Source organism: Sphaerodactylus townsendi, linkage group LG05, assembly GCF_021028975.2.
Source record: "Sphaerodactylus townsendi isolate TG3544 linkage group LG05, MPM_Stown_v2.3, whole genome shotgun sequence".
Classification (NCBI taxonomy): domain Eukaryota; kingdom Metazoa; phylum Chordata; class Lepidosauria; order Squamata; family Sphaerodactylidae; genus Sphaerodactylus; species Sphaerodactylus townsendi.
The window spans coordinates 4425271-4443906 of record NC_059429.1 but is presented as its reverse complement, the minus strand read 5'-3'; the positions used below and the strand labels follow the sequence as shown (position 1 = coordinate 4443906).

General features: G+C 50.0%; 1 protein-coding gene across 2 annotated transcripts in view; it reads left to right on the top strand.

Annotated features, from left to right (window-relative positions):
• Positions 1-18636, top strand: part of PIAS4 (protein inhibitor of activated STAT 4) — a 63395-nt gene that overhangs the window by 36540 nt on the left and 8219 nt on the right. For both annotated transcript variants that reach the window (XM_048497237.1, XM_048497238.1), the window contains exons 5-8: positions 702-792; positions 4492-4620; positions 9124-9229; positions 11543-11616. In XM_048497237.1, coding sequence (XP_048353194.1) covers positions 702-792; positions 4492-4620; positions 9124-9229; positions 11543-11616 — 400 coding nt within the window. The remainder of the gene's footprint in view (positions 1-701; positions 793-4491; positions 4621-9123; positions 9230-11542; positions 11617-18636) is intronic.

Here is an 18636-nt window from a genome sequence, read left to right as displayed (position 1 = left end):
TCTCTTTGGAGGAAGGGCGTGATGCAGTCACAGCGGCTGCCGATATCAACAAGATACTCTTCGGGAGGGAAATGTGGGGCTCGTTCTGGCTGTAAGCTTTTAAGCCTCTCTGCAGTCCACAGCTGAAGCGTCAGTGTAGCTATTATGTGCTGAATTCTGCATGAAATGTGAGGCGGCCGCGGAATACAGTCCGGGACGAGGGACTGGGGTTGATTTGGGCCCAATGCTCTTTGCTATAGAAGCCCTGGAAACCTCAGGAGATTCTTGGTGTTTCTGTGTGATTTAAATGCATCGCTATGTGGCATTTTGCAGAGCTTGCAGCCCCTATCCCAAGTCAGCTAAGAACGGAGAACCTGTTCACATGTTACAGGCTGCTTGCCAAATGACGCAGCCCCCCGGCATCCTCGTGCCACCTGCGGGTGGCTCCGTGCACCTGCTTGCCAAGAAAGAGCCAACGCTTGACAAATAGAACTGGTGACCTGTGAGGTTTTAATCACATGTACAGCGTTGAATGTAGCATAAGATGTACAAGTGCAGTGTTCAGTCCGTAGTGCTCTGTACACGGGTTGTATTTGCGTTCACTGTAAGGGGGTTAATGTAATGGGTATTCCAGTTGCAGATTGATATTCCTGGGTGGGAAGAAATGCAGACTGGGGTGTGTGCCTTGCTGATTTCCGTCTCTTCTGACATGTCCTTTCCAGAATCTGCTACACTGATACGAGCGGCCCTCAGGAAGATCAGTACCCCCCAAATATTGCCGTGAAAGTGAATCACAGTTATTGTTCTGTCCCGGTAAGTTGGAGACACGGTGGGGTGGTCATCTGTCCATTTCACTTCAGGAAGTGGGCACGCTCCCACCCCTTTTCTGTGAGCAACAGAGACCTACTTGGGTGGCTGGCTTTGTGTCTGTGTGCACCTTGCTTCCTGTTCTTGGCAAGGAACTAGACCAGGGGTCTGCCACCTGTAGCTCTCCAGATGTTCGTGGACTACAACTCCCATCATAAGAACATAAGAACAAGCCAGTTGGATCAGACCAGAGTCCATCTAGTCCAGCTCTCTGCTACTCGCAGTGGCCCACCAGGTGCCTTTGGGAGCTCACACGCAGGATGTGAAAGCAATGGCCTGCTGCTGCTGCTGTTGCTCCCAAGCACCTGGTCTGTTAAGGCATTTGCAATCTCAGATCAAAGAGGATCAAGATTGGTAGCCATAAATCGACTTCTCCTCCATAAATCTGTCCAAGCCCCTTTTAAAGCTATCCAGGTGAGTGGCCATCACCACCTCCTGTGGCAGCCTATTCCAAACACCAATCACACATTGTGTGAAGAAGTGTTTCCTTTTATTAGTCCTAATTCTTCCCCCCAGCATTTTCAACGTATGCCCCCTGGTTCTAGTATTGTGAGAAAGAGAGAAAAATTTATCTCTGTCAACATTTTCTACCCCATGCATAATTTTATAGACTTCGATCATATCCCCCCTCAGCCGTCTCCTCTCCAAACTAAAGGGTCCCAAACGCTGCAGCCTCTCCTCATAGGGAAGGTGCTCCACTCCCTCAATCATCCTCGTTGCCCTTCTCTGCACTTTTTCTATCTCTTCAATATCCTTTTTGAGATGTGGCGACCAGAACTGAACACAGTACTCCAAGTGCGGTCGCACCACGGCTGTGTATAAGGGCATGACAATCCTTGCAGTTTTATTATCAATTCCTTTTCTAATGATCCCCAGCATAGAGTTTGCCTTTTTCACAGCTGCCATACAATGGCCAATTGGCCATATTGGCAGGGGCTGATGGGAATTATAGCCCATGAACATCTGGAGAGCCACAGGTGGCAGACCCCTGAGCTAGACCTTCCAAGCTGCTGGCTCTCTCCAGCAGCCACCACTGCCAAGTTATATCCCACAACACATCAGCAGAAGAGGCTGATGGTTATTGATTTTCACCATGTTCTTTTCTTCCAAGCAGTCCTTCCTGACTCCAGGAAGGTTTACTCTTGACGCTACCCTCGTTATAGCTGAGTGGTCCGGGAGGCTGCAGTGGTCGGAGAAAAGGGGAGAAATCTTCCTTTCTGTGTTTTCTATGAGCACAGCTCTGTTGACTGGTTGAGAGAGAGAGAGGAGAGTATATTTCCACCCCCTCTCCCTCTGTAATCTCTCAACCCATGTGGCTGTTGGACCGTTTGGATCCTGTGGGAATAAACACAACCAGGATGGGAAAGGAATGCAGGGAGTCATAAAATCGTAGAGTTGGAAGAGACCACCAGGGCCATCCAGTCCAACCCCCTGCCATGCAGGAACTCACAGTCAAAGCACTCCCAACATATGTTCATCCAGCCTCTGTTTTAAAACTTCCAAAGAAGGAGACTCCACCTCTCTCTGAGACAGTGAATTCCACTGTTGAACAGCCCTGACGGTCAGGAAGTTCTTCCTAATGTTTGGGTGGAATTTCTTTTCCTGCACCTTGAATCCATTACTCCGTGTCCTAGTTTCTAGCAGAAAACAAGCTTCCTCCCTCTTCGACATGACATCCCTTCAAATATTTAAACATGGCTATCATGTCCCCCCTTAACCTTCGCTTCTCCAGACTAAACATCCCCAGCTCCCTAAGCCTCTCTTCGTAGGGCATGGACTCCAGATTTCTTACCATTTTGGTTGCCCTCCTCTGGACCCACTCCAGCCAGTCAATATCCCTCCTGAACTGTGGTGCCCAGAACTGAACACAGTACTCTAGGTGAGGTCTGACCAATGCAGAGTAGAGTGGCCCAATTACTTTCCTCGATCTCAACACTCAACTCTTATTGATGCATCCCAGAATTGGATTGGGATTGAAGACTTGATGCATCCCAGAATTGGATTGGGATTGGATTGGATTGGGATTGAATTGGATTGGGAAATCGGTTTCCTCAGTTCTTACTCTAAATATGGGAACGCCACAGGGCTGTGTGTTGAGTCCTTTACTGTTCACCCTTTATACATATGATTGTACTCCTGTCTATCATAGTAACACCATTATCAAATTTGCTGATGACACAACGGTGGTGGGGCTCATCTCTGGAGGGGATGAGTCTGCCTCTATCCCGGACGATAAAGTGGACCGACTGCTCTCATGGTGCGGGAGGAAAATCAACCTGGTTCTGTAACACCCCTAACAAGACAAAGGATGCTCATAGTGGACTATAGGGAAGGAATAGCTCTGTAGAAATTCAGCCCTTTGACTATAAATGGAGATCAGAGTGGAGCGGGTGGCTAGTTTTTAAATTCTCTGGGCGTTAAGGGGATTAAAGAGGATTTGACCTGGGGAGTACAGACTGCCGCGGTGGTTAAGAAAGCCCAGCAAAGACTGTACTATCTGAGACTTTTAAGGAAGCAGCAACTGGATGGAAAACTCCTGGTGTCCTTTTACCGCTGTGCTGTAGAGAGTGTCCTAACCTACTGCATCTGTGTATAGTTCTCCAGTTGCACAGTGGTGAATAGGAAGGCGCTCCAAAGGGTGATCACCACTGCACAAAGGATTATCGGCTGCCCTCTCCCCTCCTTGGAAGAAATCTATAATGCCCGAAGCCTAAAGAAAGCCCAAAATATTCTGAGGGACCCGTCTCATCCAGCACACTCTCTTTTTGAACTGCTACCATCTGGCAGACGATACAGGGCCCTCAGAACTAGGACAAAGAGGTTTAGAGACAGCTTCTACTCTAGAGCTGTGGCTATGCTGAACTCCGCTGCTTCATATTGATGTATTTGGGGCTGTGTAGGGATGGGTGGAGGATGATGATGTATGAGTCTGAAATTGTGTGCATCGAGGAATGCTGCTGTAAATTTCATTGTGCATGCACAATGACAATAAAATGCTTATGCTTATGCTTATGCTTATGCTTATGATTGACTTTCTTGGTTGCCAGATCACACTGCTGACTCATTTTTAGTTTATGGTCTACTAAGACTCCCAGATCCGTTTCGCAGGTAGTGTTGTCAAGCCAGGTGTCACCCATCCTAGATCTGTGCATTTCATTTTTTCTACCTAAGCGTAGAATCTTACATTTATCTCTGTCGAAATGCATTTTGTTAGTTTTGGCCCAGCTCTCTAATCTGTCCAGATCATTTTGAATCCTATCCCTGTCCTCCAGGGTATTAGCTACCCCTCCTAGTTTGGCATCATCTGCAAATTTGATTAAGTATACCCTCTTATTTCATTATCCAAGTAATTGATAAAAAATATTGAATAGCACTGGGCCTGGGACAGAACCAGATTTGCTTGTGCACTCCAACACATGCCAGCTGGGTGACCTTGGGCTAGTCACAGCTTTTCGGAGCTCTCTCAGCCCCACCCACCTCACAGAGTGTTTGTTGTGAGGGGGGAGGGGAAAGGAGTTTGTCAGCCCCTTTGAGTCTCCTTGCAGGAGAGAAAGGGGGGGATATACATCCAACTCTTCTTCTTGTCTGGGTATTCCTAATGGGAGCCTGCATCTCTCTGTCTCTATTTCCCCCCCCCCCCCGCAGGGCTACTACCCATCAAACAAGCCAGGTGTGGAGCCCAAGAGGCCTTGTCGTCCCATCAACCTCACTCATCTCATGTACCTGTCATCAGCAACCAACCGCATCACCGTAATTTGGGGCAACTACGGAAAGGTGAGTGGAGATGGAGGCGGCAGCAAAGTGCAGCTTTTCCAAAGTGCAGCGCCCCCCCCCCCTTTTCCTCCTTTGTGTGCAGGTGGAATTTGCACCTGTCCTTGTCTGTGCATCGCGCTGCTCACCCGTGATATGTGTGCCCCCAGACCAGTGGTAGGGAACCTGCGGCTCTCCAGATGTTCAGGAACTACAATTCCCATCAGCCCCTGCCAGCATGGCCAATTGGCCATGCTGGTAGGGGCTGATGGGAATTGTAGTTCCTGAACATCTGGAGAGCCGCAGGTTCCCTACCCCTGCCCCAGACGGACGGGGTGCCCTTGCCTCAGGTTGGGGCCTGGTGGCTCTTGGCTGAGGTGAGGTGCTCCGAGAGACGCTCTCCTGAAGACCAGGACAGAACCCTGGATGCCCACCCTTCACTGTGCACATAACTGGTTGGTGGGGACAGAGGGCCCTCCCAGTTGTCCCTTCCCCGGGGAATGTGACCCCTGGGCATGCTGGCTGGCCCCTAATTCCTATTGCGTAGCTGCCAGATGAGGGCCGTTCTGTTAGTCCACCTGGACTCAGAGAGTTAGAAGAGGTTATGAAGGCCATCTACTCCAGGGGTGTCCAACTCTGGTGCTTCAGATGTTCATGGACTACAATTCCCATCAGCCCCTGCTGGCCATGCCATTCCTGACCAGTGTTTGTCCAGCTATAGACTGGAGACTGCCAGTGAGGGGGAGCTCACTGATTCTGCTGCTGAAGAACTCTTACTGTAATAAATGCTTTTGTCCTAATAGCTGCCCAGTCCTTTTCCGTCTGTAATTTGTACCCATTGCTGTGCATCCTGCCCTCTGCTGCCAACAGGGGTGACTCTCTGCCCTCCTCTAAGTGACAGCCCTTCTGATCCTTAAAGATAGCTACAGTGTCCCCCCTCAACCTCTTTTCCCCCAGACAGAACATTCCCAAGTCCAGGGGTCTGCAACCTGTGGCTATCCAGATGTTCATGGACTACAGTTCCCATGGGCTGATGGGATTTGTAGTCCATGAACATCTGGAGAGCCGTAGGTTGCAGACCCCTGCCCAAGTCCATCAGCGTTTCCTCGCAGGTCTCCGGGCCCCTGATCATCCTCATTGCTCTCCTCTGCCCCTCTTTGTCTCTGTGTTATGTTGGGAGCCGCATATGACAAAACTCCAATAAAAGGAGCAGCAGTGGCATAGGAGGTTAAGAGCTCCTGTATCTAATCTGGAGGAACCAGGTTTGATTCCCTGCTCTGCCGCCTGAGCTGTGGAGGCTTATCTGGGGAACGAGATTAGCCTGTGTACTCCCACACATGCCAGCTGGGTGACCTTGGGCTAGTCACAGCTTCTTGGAGCTCTCTCTGCCCCACCTACCTCACAGGGTGTTTGTTGTGAGGGGGGAAGGGCAAGGAGATTGTAAGCCCCTTTGAGTCTCCTACAGGAGAGAAAGGGGGGATATAAATCCAAACTCTTCTTCTTCAAAATTGTAGAGTGAAATAGTTTTTAAGTAGTTTAACGTCCATTTTTTTAAAAAAAAACCCAGCATGCCGCATAACAAGGCAAAGCAGGCAACGTGAAATTGGCCATGCCGGCAGGGGCTGGTGGGAATTGTAGTCCGTGAACATCTGGAGAGCCACAGATCTAAGACCAGGCAAGGAGAGACATTTCTCGGATAGTCAAATATAATATGGGCAAGAGTTTCCGCTTGATTCTGACAATGTGGACAAACCCGATCCTGGAGAGGGATAGATGAATAGCAACCCTTTGTAATGGCAGATGGTAGAGTATTACATCTGGCCCTTGTAGTAATCCATCTCGGTTGGGTTTCAGTTAATCACTGAAGATATTTGGCTGTTGGCCCCTGTTCAGGTATTATTCCAAAAGAAAGGGGTGAGATTGAAAGATCAACCGAATACAGTCTTGTTATTGAACAGTCCCGGGGTGTGACACCACGTGACAAATCACATCCAGAAACCAATTAGCAGCCAGTGCTGTTCTTCTGATGCATCCTCTGCGACTTTTGTTGGCCACTGACCTGGCTATTACGTTTGACATTTTGAGAGTGGTCACATGTCAATCACATGGTGGTAACCCCAGTGCAGATGTGATCAGAACGCACGTAACTGCTCCATTCCTTGTATTGTCGAAGGCTTTCACGGCCGGAATCACTGGGGTGCTGTGTGGTTTCCGAGCTGTATGGCCGTGTTCTAGCAGCATTCTCTCCTGACGTTTCGCCTGCATCTGTGGCTGGCATCTTCAGAGGATCTGATAGTACAGTGGTGGCGAACCTATGGCACGGGTGCCAGAGGTGGCACTCAGAGCCCTCTCTGTGGGCACGCGCAAACAGAATGCCTGCCCCAACACTTCTAGGCTGGCCTGGGCCGCTGGCTCGATTATTAGTATTAAACCTAAGACCTAGTTTTGGGGAAGCAGTGTAGGTAACCCTGTTAAGCTCTGTTAAACCCCACTGATTTTCATGCAGAGAACTAAAGCACAATCCCTTAGCTGGGAGTAAGCTTGATTGCTGGCAATGGGGCTTGCTTCTGAGTAAACCCTCCTAGGTTCGTGATTCACCCATTGGAAGAGTTGCACGGTTGCTTCAAAGCAAAACCACCGACTACCACCAAGCTTACTCCTGAGTAACGCATGCCTCGGAGCCAACCGTTTTTTCTAAACTAAAACCTCAGGATTCAGGTTAAATTGCCGGGTTGGCACTTTGCGATAAATAAGTGGGTTCTGGGTTGCAATTTGGGCACTTGGTCTCGAAAAGGTTTGCCATCACTGTGATAGTAGGAAAGGAAAGCAAGTGTAGTATATATACCTGTGAGTAACAATGAAGATAGCAAGGTCAATAGGTGAGGGCAACTAAGTAGAAGTAGCCTGACCTTTGTTCCCTTTGATTGTAGAAGTAGCCTGGCCTTTGTTCTCTTTGACTAGTATAGACAATAAACAGCCCGGAAACCACACAGCACCCCATTGGTCCATTTCTGTCTGCTTCGGGTGGAACGTGGCTTCGGCTTTAAAGTTTTTTGCTCTGTTCATTTTAGTTGTTACTAACTCAGTGGCCTGTGGACTTGGTTTAATGGTATAAGTTACCTTGGTTGGGAGGCAGGAGGGCTTGTGTGGAAAGAGGTAGGCAGATGTTTTTTTTAAAAAAAAACAATTTCAAAACTTGCATTGTTTGTGCAGAGGGTTTGGGTATTGCCTGGATCTCAGGTGGGGGTGCAACGTATGCGGAGCCCTCGCTGATGATGGCCCATACCATGTCATAGAAGTGGGATGCTGGACCCAACCATTTCAAATCAAGTTTTCTTCTGTTGGAATAACACCCACCCACCCACACACACACACACTTGCACAATCCCATCCAGAGTTCTCTTGGCTTGATATGTGAGGGGGCCTTGAATTCCCTTTTGGAACATCTGCTTTTGTTCTACTTCAAAGCCCCTTAGCTGCCCTTATCCCTTGGTTTAGACTCAGTGATTCCCAAAGTGGGCGCCACTGCCCCCTGGTGTGGGTGCTGCAGCGATCCAGGGGGGCGGTGATGACCACAGGTGCGTTTGGGAGGGGGCGATGTAAGGGGGCAGTGAAAGCATAAAAGAAAGAAGAGAAGATTTAGAAAAATTGATTTATGTATTCCGCTCATAACGCTTAATTTTTCTGTGAACAACGTAGTTCATAAATAGTTCATAAATAGTTTCATAACTTCAAAGTTCAATGTTTCTAATTTACTCCTTTACTATATTTTACGAAAAAGGTACAAACATTAATACATATATCTTTCTGTTTAATTGCTATTAAAATTTTAAAAAAATTAATTTCCAGGGGGCGCTAAGTAATATTTTTTTTTGGAAAGGGGGCGGTAGGCCATATAAGTTTGGGAACCACTAGTTTAGACGCATAGGTGTCAAACTCGTGTCCCTCCAGATGTCATGGACTACGGTTCCCACCATCCCCTGCCAGCTTCATGCTGGCAGGGGATGATGGGAACTGTAGTCCATGACATCTGGAGGGACGCGAGTTTGGCACCGAGGGTGGAAAAAAAGCTACCAATGTGAAGAGTGTCAGAAATGTATTGTTCGGCGGCTTCGACGTGTTGAATCACTTGCGTGCTGTGTGGTTGGGGCTGTATGTCGCGTGTTCCCAGCAATGATTCTCTCCTGACGTTTCGCCTGCATCTGTGGCTGGCATCTTCAGAGGATCTGTGGCTGGCATCTTCAGAGGATCCTCTGAAGATGCCAGCCACAGATGCAGGCGAGAGAATGCTGCTAGAACACGGCCATACAGCCCGGAAACCACACAGCACCCAAGTGTCAGAAATATCGTCAGCCTCGAGGACCTCCTGTAACATGGTTGGGGAGGCTTGTATTTTTAAAAGGTTTCAGAGAAGTGCCCCCGCCTTTCAATCTGGGGTGGTGTTTTAAGTTGTTTTGAGGCATCCCACATTTTTTGTCTTGTCCTCCCCCCCCCCTCCCCCGGCTGCCCTTTCCTTCTGGTGTCCAGAGCTATTCGGTTGGCCTGTTCCTTGTGCGACAGATGACGTCAGCAGAGTTGCTGCAGAGGTTGAAAACAATTGGAATCAAACACCCAGAGCTCTGCAAAGCACTTGGTAAGCGCTGTTCTCTCTAGACGGGTGGGCAGATGACTGATATTACAGCCTCGGTTTTGCGAGCGGGGGGTCGGCAGCTAGTTTCTCCCTTCAGCAAAGAATGGAGGACTCTGTACAGCAGCAGTGGCGTAGTGGTTAAGAGCAGGTGTACTCTGGAGAAACCGGGTTTGATTCCCCGCTCTGCCACGTGAGCTGTGGAGGCTTATCTGGTGAACCAGCTGCTTCAAAAAGGATATCGAAGAGATAGAAAAAGTGCAGAGAAGGGCAATGAGGATGATTGAGGGACTGGAGCACCTTCCTTATGAGGAGAGGCTGCAGCGTTTGGGACAGCGTTTGGAGAGGAGACGTCTGAGGGGGGATATGATTGAAGCCTATAAAATTATGCATGGGGCAGAAAATGTTGACAGAGAGAAATTTTTCTCTCTTTCTCACAATACTAGAACCAGGGGGCATTCATTGAAAATGCTGGGGAGAAGAATTAAGACTAATAAAAGGAAACACTTCTTCACGCAACGTGTGATTGGTGTTTGGAATATGCTGCCACAGGCGGTGGTGATGACCACTCACCTGGATAGCTTTCAAAGGGGCTTGGACAGATTTCTGGAGGAGAAGTCGATTTATGGCTACCAATCTTGATCCTCTTTGATCTGAGATTGCAAATGTTTATATTCAGGTGCTCGGGAGCAAGCAGCCGCGAGAAGGCCCCGCTTTCACCTCCTGCACATGAGCTCCCAAAGGCACCTGGTGAGCCACTGCGAGTAGCAGAGAGCTGGACTAGATGGACTCTGGTCTGATCCAGCAGGCTTGTTCTTATGTTCTCTGCACTCCTATATTCCTGCTGGGTGACCTTGAGCTAGTCACAGCTCTTCGGATCTCTCTCAGCCCCACCCACCTCACAGGGTGTTTGTTGTGAGGGGGGAAGGAGATTGTAAGCCCCTCTGAGTCTCCTTCCAGGAGAGAAAGGGGGGATATAAATGCAGTCATCTTCTTTTTCTTCTTCTGAATGGCCCCTTCGTTTGCATTTTCTGTATGCAAAGGGCAGGGTGGGGCAGGGGGAGTCCTTGGAATGCATTGATGCTGGGCTGTTCCCCTGTTGCTTTGGGTCGTGTGCAGCAAGCTGCCAGCATAAATCTAAAGCCCAGTGTAGATGTTGCTGGGGCTTTTAAGGCAGATGGCTTTTGTATGTGCCAAACAAGCACCGAAGATAGGGATGAGGTCTTTCTAGTCTGGCGCCTGAGACTTGGCCCCAAAATGACATAACCAGCACTCGGCTGTCTTCGTGGTCCATATGAAGCAGCTTTACCCCTGGCTGTACCTCAAGTCTGTCCTGGGTCTCTTCTGACTGGTAGCAGCTGTCCATAGTCTTGGCCAGAGAGAGATTTTCCCCATTATTTGTTGCCCAAGACCTTCTAGGTCAGGGGTAGGGAACCTTTCACGCTCAAAGAGCTGGTTTCACGAACCTGCTCTAATGGAAAAAAAAGAAAACACTTGGAGCCGCAAATACCTTGACATACTGTACAAAGATAACACCGTATATATTGGGGTTTTTTAATTTTATTCCACTCCATTCTGAGAAGCGCATGGATGCGCTTTCAATTCCTGCCCTCGGCCTGCAGGGCGCGCGCTGATAAATACCGGAAAATTTCCTGCCCTGCTCAAACGGGGTGGGCGAGAGGGGAAGCCCGCAGCACTGCCCAGCCGACTACAGGCAATTGGTGCGCCTGCCCTGCTGCCTGCAGGGCGGGCAAGGATGAAGCCAGCGGCTCAGCCTCGCCATCCACCAGGAAAGCGCCTGCCCCACTCCAACGGAGTGGGCGAGAGAGGAAACCTGTGGCGCGGCCCAGCTGTCCGCAGGCAGTTGGTGCGCCCGCCCTGCTGCCTGCAGGGCAGGCAAGGATGAAGCCGGCGGCGCGGCTCATGGAGCCGCAGTGCAAGGGCAGAAGAGCCGCATGCGGCTCTCGAGCTGCAGGTTCCCTACCCCTGTTCTAGGTAGAGCTGGTTGGGATGAAACCTGGGGTGTCCCGTAGACAAAACACATGCTGTACTGCAATTGATGATAAGAATCTTGGGAAAGGAATGTCCCACAAGGGACTGAGGAAAGTAGCTGCTCTGGCTAGCCAGTCTCCTCTTCCCTGCAGTTTCCCTCCCTGCCAATAACTTCAGCAACACTGCAGGGAGAGGATATGACTCCAGATAGGCAGGAAGAGGTGAAAGAGTTGGGTTCCTAGAGTGCCCAGTAATGTGGGTGTTCTCTCTGAAGGAAGTTCTAACTCTGGCCTCCATCTTTCTCCCCCCTCTCGCCCACCCCTGCAGTCAAAGAGAAGTTGCGCCTGGATCCAGAAAGCGAAATTGCCACTACAGGGGTTCGCGTGTCTCTCATATGTCCGGTAGGTGGTCAGCATGGTGCTGGGGCGAGGGTAGTGATAGCCACTGCCCAGGGGGCTGGTCAGCAACACAATCATGTGGCAGGAAACAAAATGGCACGTGGTTTTGTTTCTTTTGGTCTGGGATGCATCTTCAACTTTGGGGGCCAGTAGGGATAGAGAAACCATTAAAAAAAACAACCCTGATAGTTTATTGGCAATATTTATGGATAATAATCATAGCAACAGTAATAATATTATAGGCAGCCTTGTGGTTCAGAGGGGCCGAGCTGCAGTACTTCAGTCAAAGCTTTGCTCGCAACCTGAGTTCGATCCTAACGGAAGTCAGTTTCAGGTGTCTGGCTCTGGGTTGGCTCCGCCTCCCATCCTTCTGAGGTCGGTTGGCTCCGCCTCCCATCCTTCTGAGGTCGGAAGTCAGTTTCAGGTGTCTGGCTCTGGGTTGGCTCCGCCTCCCATCCTTCTGAGGTTGGTAAAATGAGCACCCAGCCTGCTGGGGGTATAGACAACTAGGGAAGGCAATGGTAAGCCCCCCCTCCCCCCCCGGGGGGGGGAGTGATTTCCCCCCCATATGATGAACTCTGTGCACGCGTGCCCACAGAGAGGGCTCTGAGTGCCACCTCTGGCACCCGTGCCATAGGTTCGCCACCACTATCTTAGCAGATAAACCATATATAGCTTTTTAGTTTTTTAGTAGGCACATATACATATAGTCCATATTTCTATCAGTATTCAATCAAATTCCTGTGTCCAATGTCAAGGGCTCCTTAAAGATCCAACTCTGAGTTCTCTCCTGCAAGTGTATGTTGAGAGCACTCCGGTGTGATGCCTGTCTGCCACCAAACTTGAAAACTTGTCGCACGTTTAACTACGTTTTCGCATCTTCTTCAGTCAAAACAACATTCTTAAATTTTAGTCAGCCACCAAGGGGAGTTATATTTTTCTCTCTTCACAGAGCTGCTCTAACCCATTTGATAAGATTTGTGAAGATAGAACAATCCATTTTTAGATAACGTTATTTCATTTATAGTGAATATTCTATTGCAAAAATTGTTCAAAGGAAACTGATGGACTTTTGACAGTAAAATTATTAAGAAATTGATTACTTTTGATAGTAATACTGGTATAAAGCTGGAATATTAAGAATTAAGATTATATTTGACTACACATTGATGACTGCCAATCATCAGACTTGAGGCGTGCAATGCGTTTTTGATACGCCCCTTTGTACATTGCACCCAATTCTGTTGTGTGTTTGTGTGGCCTCTACAAGGGCCAGGGCCTTTACAGCCCTGGCCCCTACCTGGTAGAACAGGCTCCCTAAGGAGACCAGGGCCCTGCGGGATCTACAGAGTTTCTGCAGGGCCTGTAAAATGGACCTGTTCCGCCAGGCTTTTAGCCAGCTGGGCTAGCCATCAGACTAAGCATTAGGAAGGTTGAGAATCACATAGGTCAGTGGTGGCGAACCTTTGGCACTCCAGATGTTATGGACTACAATTCCCATCAGCCCCTGCCAGCATGGCCACAGACCAGCCCCACCTGTGGGACAGCAGCTCACTGGGCTGAAGTCACAAAAATACAGCAGAGGGATACAAGTCCCCAGGCAGTCCCCGACATTACAACTGAATCAAGGGTGGCTTCCAACTGAGTCCAGCAAGTTTAAATAGGGTGCATGCTAATCTATGCAGTTTTTGAGGCCTCTTGGTGCTTTACAAAGACTTATCGAGGGGAGGTGCACCTTGGGCTCACTAGACGGGAGAGGGCTGCGCTTCTGACCCCTGCTTGCCCTTCAGGGATGAGCAACCCCGACAGGCCACCACAACCCACCCCCTCTTACCATAATATTGCCCATGGGGCCACTCTCGCCTTCCCCGTAGGTGGAGATGATGACATTGACGTTCTCCACGATGCGCTGGAAGGTCTGGTACAATTCCTCAGGTTGCAGCTGCAGCTCCAGCAGAGCCCGGTCCATCTTGTTCATCATCAAGACGGGCTTGATCCTCTCGGCAATGGCCTGGCGCAAGACAGTCTCCGTCTGGACACACACCCCTTTGGAGGAGAAAAGAGCCAGGTTGGGTTTGCTAAGGGGAAGGTGGCCGGCAGATGCTTGGAGAGGGCAGGTAATCAACCGCCTCTGAGAGGAACCATTTCAAAGACTCTCAACTTTAGAAGAAGAAGAGTTGGATCCCCCCCTTCTCTCCTGTAATCCCCCCCCCCTTCTCTCCTGTAAGGAGACTCAAAGGGGCTGACAATCTCCTTTCCCTCCCCCCAACAAACACCCTTTGAGGTGGGTGGGGCTGAGAGAGCTCCGAAGAACTGTGACTAGCCCAAGGTCACCCAGCTGGCATGTGTTGGAGTATAAAGGCTAATCTTTCCAGATAAGCCAATTCCCCAGATAAGCCTCCACAGCTCAAGCAGCAGAGCGGGGAAATCAAACCTGGTTTCTCCAGATTAGAGTGCACCTGCTCTTAACCACTACACCACTGAGACCATTGACAAGGTCTAGATCTAGGCCTGATTGTGGGGGCAGGGTTTGCTCACCCCCCACTAGGCACCCTCAAAGTGGCCAGAAAATTGAACTGGGGTATATGAAAAGCCAACAGGCAGGAGGTGGGAGAGAAGCGTTTGACCTGCCGGCTACCATCCACCACCCCGTGGGAGCAACTACCAAGAGAAATCCCAGGGCAAGAAAGACATCTCACCGGAAACACAATCCACGACAACCAAGGCACCATCGGTGACACGCAGGGCAGCGGTGACCTCTGATGAGAAATCGACGTGACCAGGGGAGTCAATCAAATTGATGAGGAACCCGCAGCCGTCTTTGCTCTGCTTGATGAACGCCAAGTCGTTTTCCGACAGCTCGTAGAACAGAGAAATGGCCCTGCAGGAAGAACCCGAGACTTTCAGGCATCCATCACAACATAAGACATCTTGCTGCCTTTCTCGGGGAGGGGAAGAGCGAACCAAGAATCTCTGCAAACAATTTACTGGTGGTGAAGGGAGCTGAAATGCAGGAAGAGCCTCACTCTAGGACCGTGATGGCGAACCTTTGGCACTCCAGATGTTATGGACTACAATTCCCATCAGCCCCTGCCAGCATGGCCAATTGGTTCGCCACCACTGCTCTAGGACAGTTTTGCCAACGGAACCATCCTCAGCATGACCACTTCTTCAGGTTTAGGGTACATACGCTGAACTAACATATTGACAAAGGCACTTGAAACACACATGTGCAGAGGCATGCATTTTCTGACAGTGACTTGTCATACAGAGAGAGAGAGAGAGAGAGAGAGAGAGAGAGAGAGAAGGTGCAGGATTCAGTGGCTTTAGCCACCCAAACGTTCACCAGGCCTTTCTCCTTCACAGCCCCCTTTCTGGAAGCCCGACCCCGATGGCGGCACCTGCCCACTGCAAACAGTGTGTGCTGGGTGGGAGGGGCGTTGCAAGGAAGTCCTCCCCCAGCTGGCAAACTGTTTCTATTCAGGAAGTCTTCCTTAACTGCCGGCAGTCCTGTCCACAAGGCCCAAGACGTGCCAACTTGATCTCCCAAGTGTGAATTATGGAATCTCATAGAAACCTGGAGAAGTGGAGAGCCTTGTTTGAATAGACAGGATTAGCGCACAGATTAGGGGGGCAACTGAGGACACAACCCCCGGCCCTGTCACCCACACGTCCCATAATTCCCAGGTCACTCCATCACCAACAAGAAGAAGAGGAGAAGTTTGGATTTATACCCCCTTTCTCTCCTGTAAGGAGACTCAAAGGAGCTTACAATCTCCTCCCCCCTCACAACAAACTCCTTGTGAGGTGGGTGGGGCTGAGAGAACTGGGACTAGCCCAAGGTCATCCAGCTGGTGCGTGTTGGGAGTGCACAGGCTAATCCAGTTCCCCAGATAAGCCTCCACAGCTCAAGTGGCTGAGCGGGGAATCAAACCCGGTTCTCCAGATTAGACTGCGCCTGTTCTTAACCACTACGCCACTGCTGCTCCTAAATAACTAAGAAGTAGAAATGCAAAATGCAGTCTCTGCAAATGAAGCTAACTGGGCATGAAAGATTCACTACGCTTCGTTCCCATCCCTGGACATGGATTCTCAGAGGAGCAAAACATTTATACAACCTGAAAAGAAATCAGAGTATTCTTCCTAGGGAAGCCATAGAAAAAGTAGACTTACGTGGACTTGATAGTGATGCATCTCTCCTGTTCGTCTTTCCTCGTGTCGGTGAAACGTGTTTCTCCGGCACGGGCTGAAGCAATGATTCCAGCTTTGCACACTAGCGAGTCAGTCAGGGTGGATTTCCCGTGATCCACATGGGCGATCACGGACATGTTCCGGATGTTGGCCTTTTTGTCCATGATGGCCCGGATCTGGTCTACGGTGAAGTTCACCTTGGAGGGAGAGAGGGGACACGGTAAGGTCACACACGCATGCTTTAATTCCGTCACTGCTTTCTAGAGATCGGAGAGCAAAACGGGCTGCACGTTTCTTTTTTGTCCTTTATGTTCGGTTGATCTGTCCTGTAGTACAGCAGCAAGATTTATATGAGGTTGATCTGTATGACCCCAGCCTTACACAGCCAACAACCCAAGAGTCAGTTTGCCAGCTTCCTGCGATGTCCAAATAGGGCAATCTCCAATTAACACCATTCCCCTCTCAATGATCCATTAGATAGGCGGCAAGCCACGTGGCAACCAGAGTTTCCTTCGTTTGGACATCACGGCAAGTTTACAGGGAAGGAACCGAGCACTCAAAACGATGACTGCGACACCAAGATCAGCACCCTCATATCAGGACTGAATCAGAACCAGATCAACAGAGGACAGGACCTGCAAGAATGGGTATAAATTATGGGCAAAAAGGTATTGGCTGGACATGAGGAATAAAATTTGAAGTGAGTTTGGTTTACCAGTGGAACTGGGCTGTTTTAGGGCAGTGGTGGCAAACCTTTGGCACTCCAGATGTTGTGGACTACAATTCCCATCAGCCCCGGCCAGAATAGCCACCATGGCTTTAGGGCAGTGGTGGCGAACCTTTGGCACTCCAGATGTTATGGACTACAATTCCCACCAGCCCCTGCCAATTGGCCATGCTGGTAGAGGCTGATGGGAATTGGCCATGCTGGTAGGGGCTGATGGGAATTGTAGTCCATAACATCTGGAGTGCCAAAGGTTCACCACCATGGCTTTAGGGGGAGGTGAGCTCTCTTTCTCTGGCGGTCTTCAAGCGGCATCTGGACAAACCCTTGTTAGGGATGCCCTGGATTTCTCATAATCTGTGGGATTTGCCTTCCCAGACGAGGTACAGCCACAGCCTCCAGGAGAGGCGCGATCTGCCTCCCAACTAGGAATTATTTTACCCATATTTTACACACAAAACATTTATTTCCACGAAACTGTTTCACTGCTCGTGTTGGTTTGAGTGAGCAAGCATTTAAACCAGGGGTCTGCAACCTGCAGCTCTCCAGACGTTCATGGACTCCAATTGGCCAAGCTGGCAGGGGCTGATGGGATTTGTAGTCCATGAACATCTGGAGAGCCGCAGGTTGGCAGACTGCCGATTTAAACAAGCCAGGCAGATCTCCCAATCTCTCACCCTGTGATCACAGCAAAGCCTTTCAGAGCCAGCCCAAACAAGCTGACCCGCCTAACCTCTCTTTACCCAGAAGGCTTGGCGCTGTTTACTCGGTTTCCATGTGATCAGGACTGGAGAAGCCATGACAGGGCAGAGTGTTAAACAGGGGTGTCCAGTTCTGGCGCCCCAGATGTTCATGGACTACGATTCCCACCAGTCGGCCATGTTGGCAGGGGCTGATGGGAATCGGAGACCATGAACATCTGGGGTGCCAGAGTTGGCACACGCCTGCTGCAAAGGATGAGCTTTGACCGACCACACCAGCAATTTCAGCCATGCCAGCTTGGCACAGAGGCCGGATGAGGTAGTCACTGAAAGCAAACACTGGGGGAGGGGCGCTTGAAAATACGGATGAACCGGCCAGCCACACGATCTGCGGGGAAATGCCTTTGTGCGCGTAGATGCAGCCCTGTAGTCGTCCCCTGCCCCCGCAATGACACTCACAACTCAGATGTTTCTGGCACAAGCCCACATGCTTCAAAACCAGCCCCCATTTCCCCAAACTGGTCTGACTCAAACCCACTAAAGAAAAAACACGATCTTGCGCTCCCGGGCGTCCCTCTGCAACGACTGCAGAGTTACATAACAGGGCAGCTTCCATTGCAGGGGGGAAAGGGTCAAACTCGCTGCTTGCTGCTTGCTGTATTTCCTCCGGCCGAGTTGGCATCCCGGGCTTTTCCCACGCAAACCCCCCTTGGGCATTTCTGCCCCGCAACCTAGAAAGCTGTAAATGTGCGCGGATCCGTTCAACTTAAATTTTAGGGCTTCAGTTTCCACATTATGCAACCAGGAAAACAGCTCTGCCTCTCGGCTGCCGCTGAGATCCCGCCAGGCCCCAAAGAAGCGACGTGGAGTGCATATTTATGGAGTGCGGGTCTGAAACCTCACAACTAGGGATGTGACCCTTCCACCCGTCGTCGGAGAAACCAAGAAGCAACAACACCCGGCTACACACAGATGCCCACTTATGGCCGATTGTGCATATTGTTCTCTACGGCACTTTTGTGGCTTTGTTTTGTCACCCGCCCTGAGACCTCCGAGTGTAGGGCAGGTGGGACATACAAACCAATACACAAGTATTCGTTTCCCAGCATTACGCAACAAGAGACCGGAGGAGAGGGAATCCGGCCTTTTTAAGAATCACCGACGCTCCCTGGGAAAGCTCACACGAGCCTTAAGGAAATTGGAGAGCTGAAGGGAAAATACATATAAATATATACACGCGTCCCCATATATTTTGGCAACCTCAAGGGAAAGTATGCATACCCTCATACATATTCGTCAGGGCAAGGAAAATACACACGTCCCCATATATTTTGGCACCCTCGAGGCAAAACGCAGAAGTATATTTGCCTCCGCAGATTAACGCGATTTACTTAAATTCGTCTACAT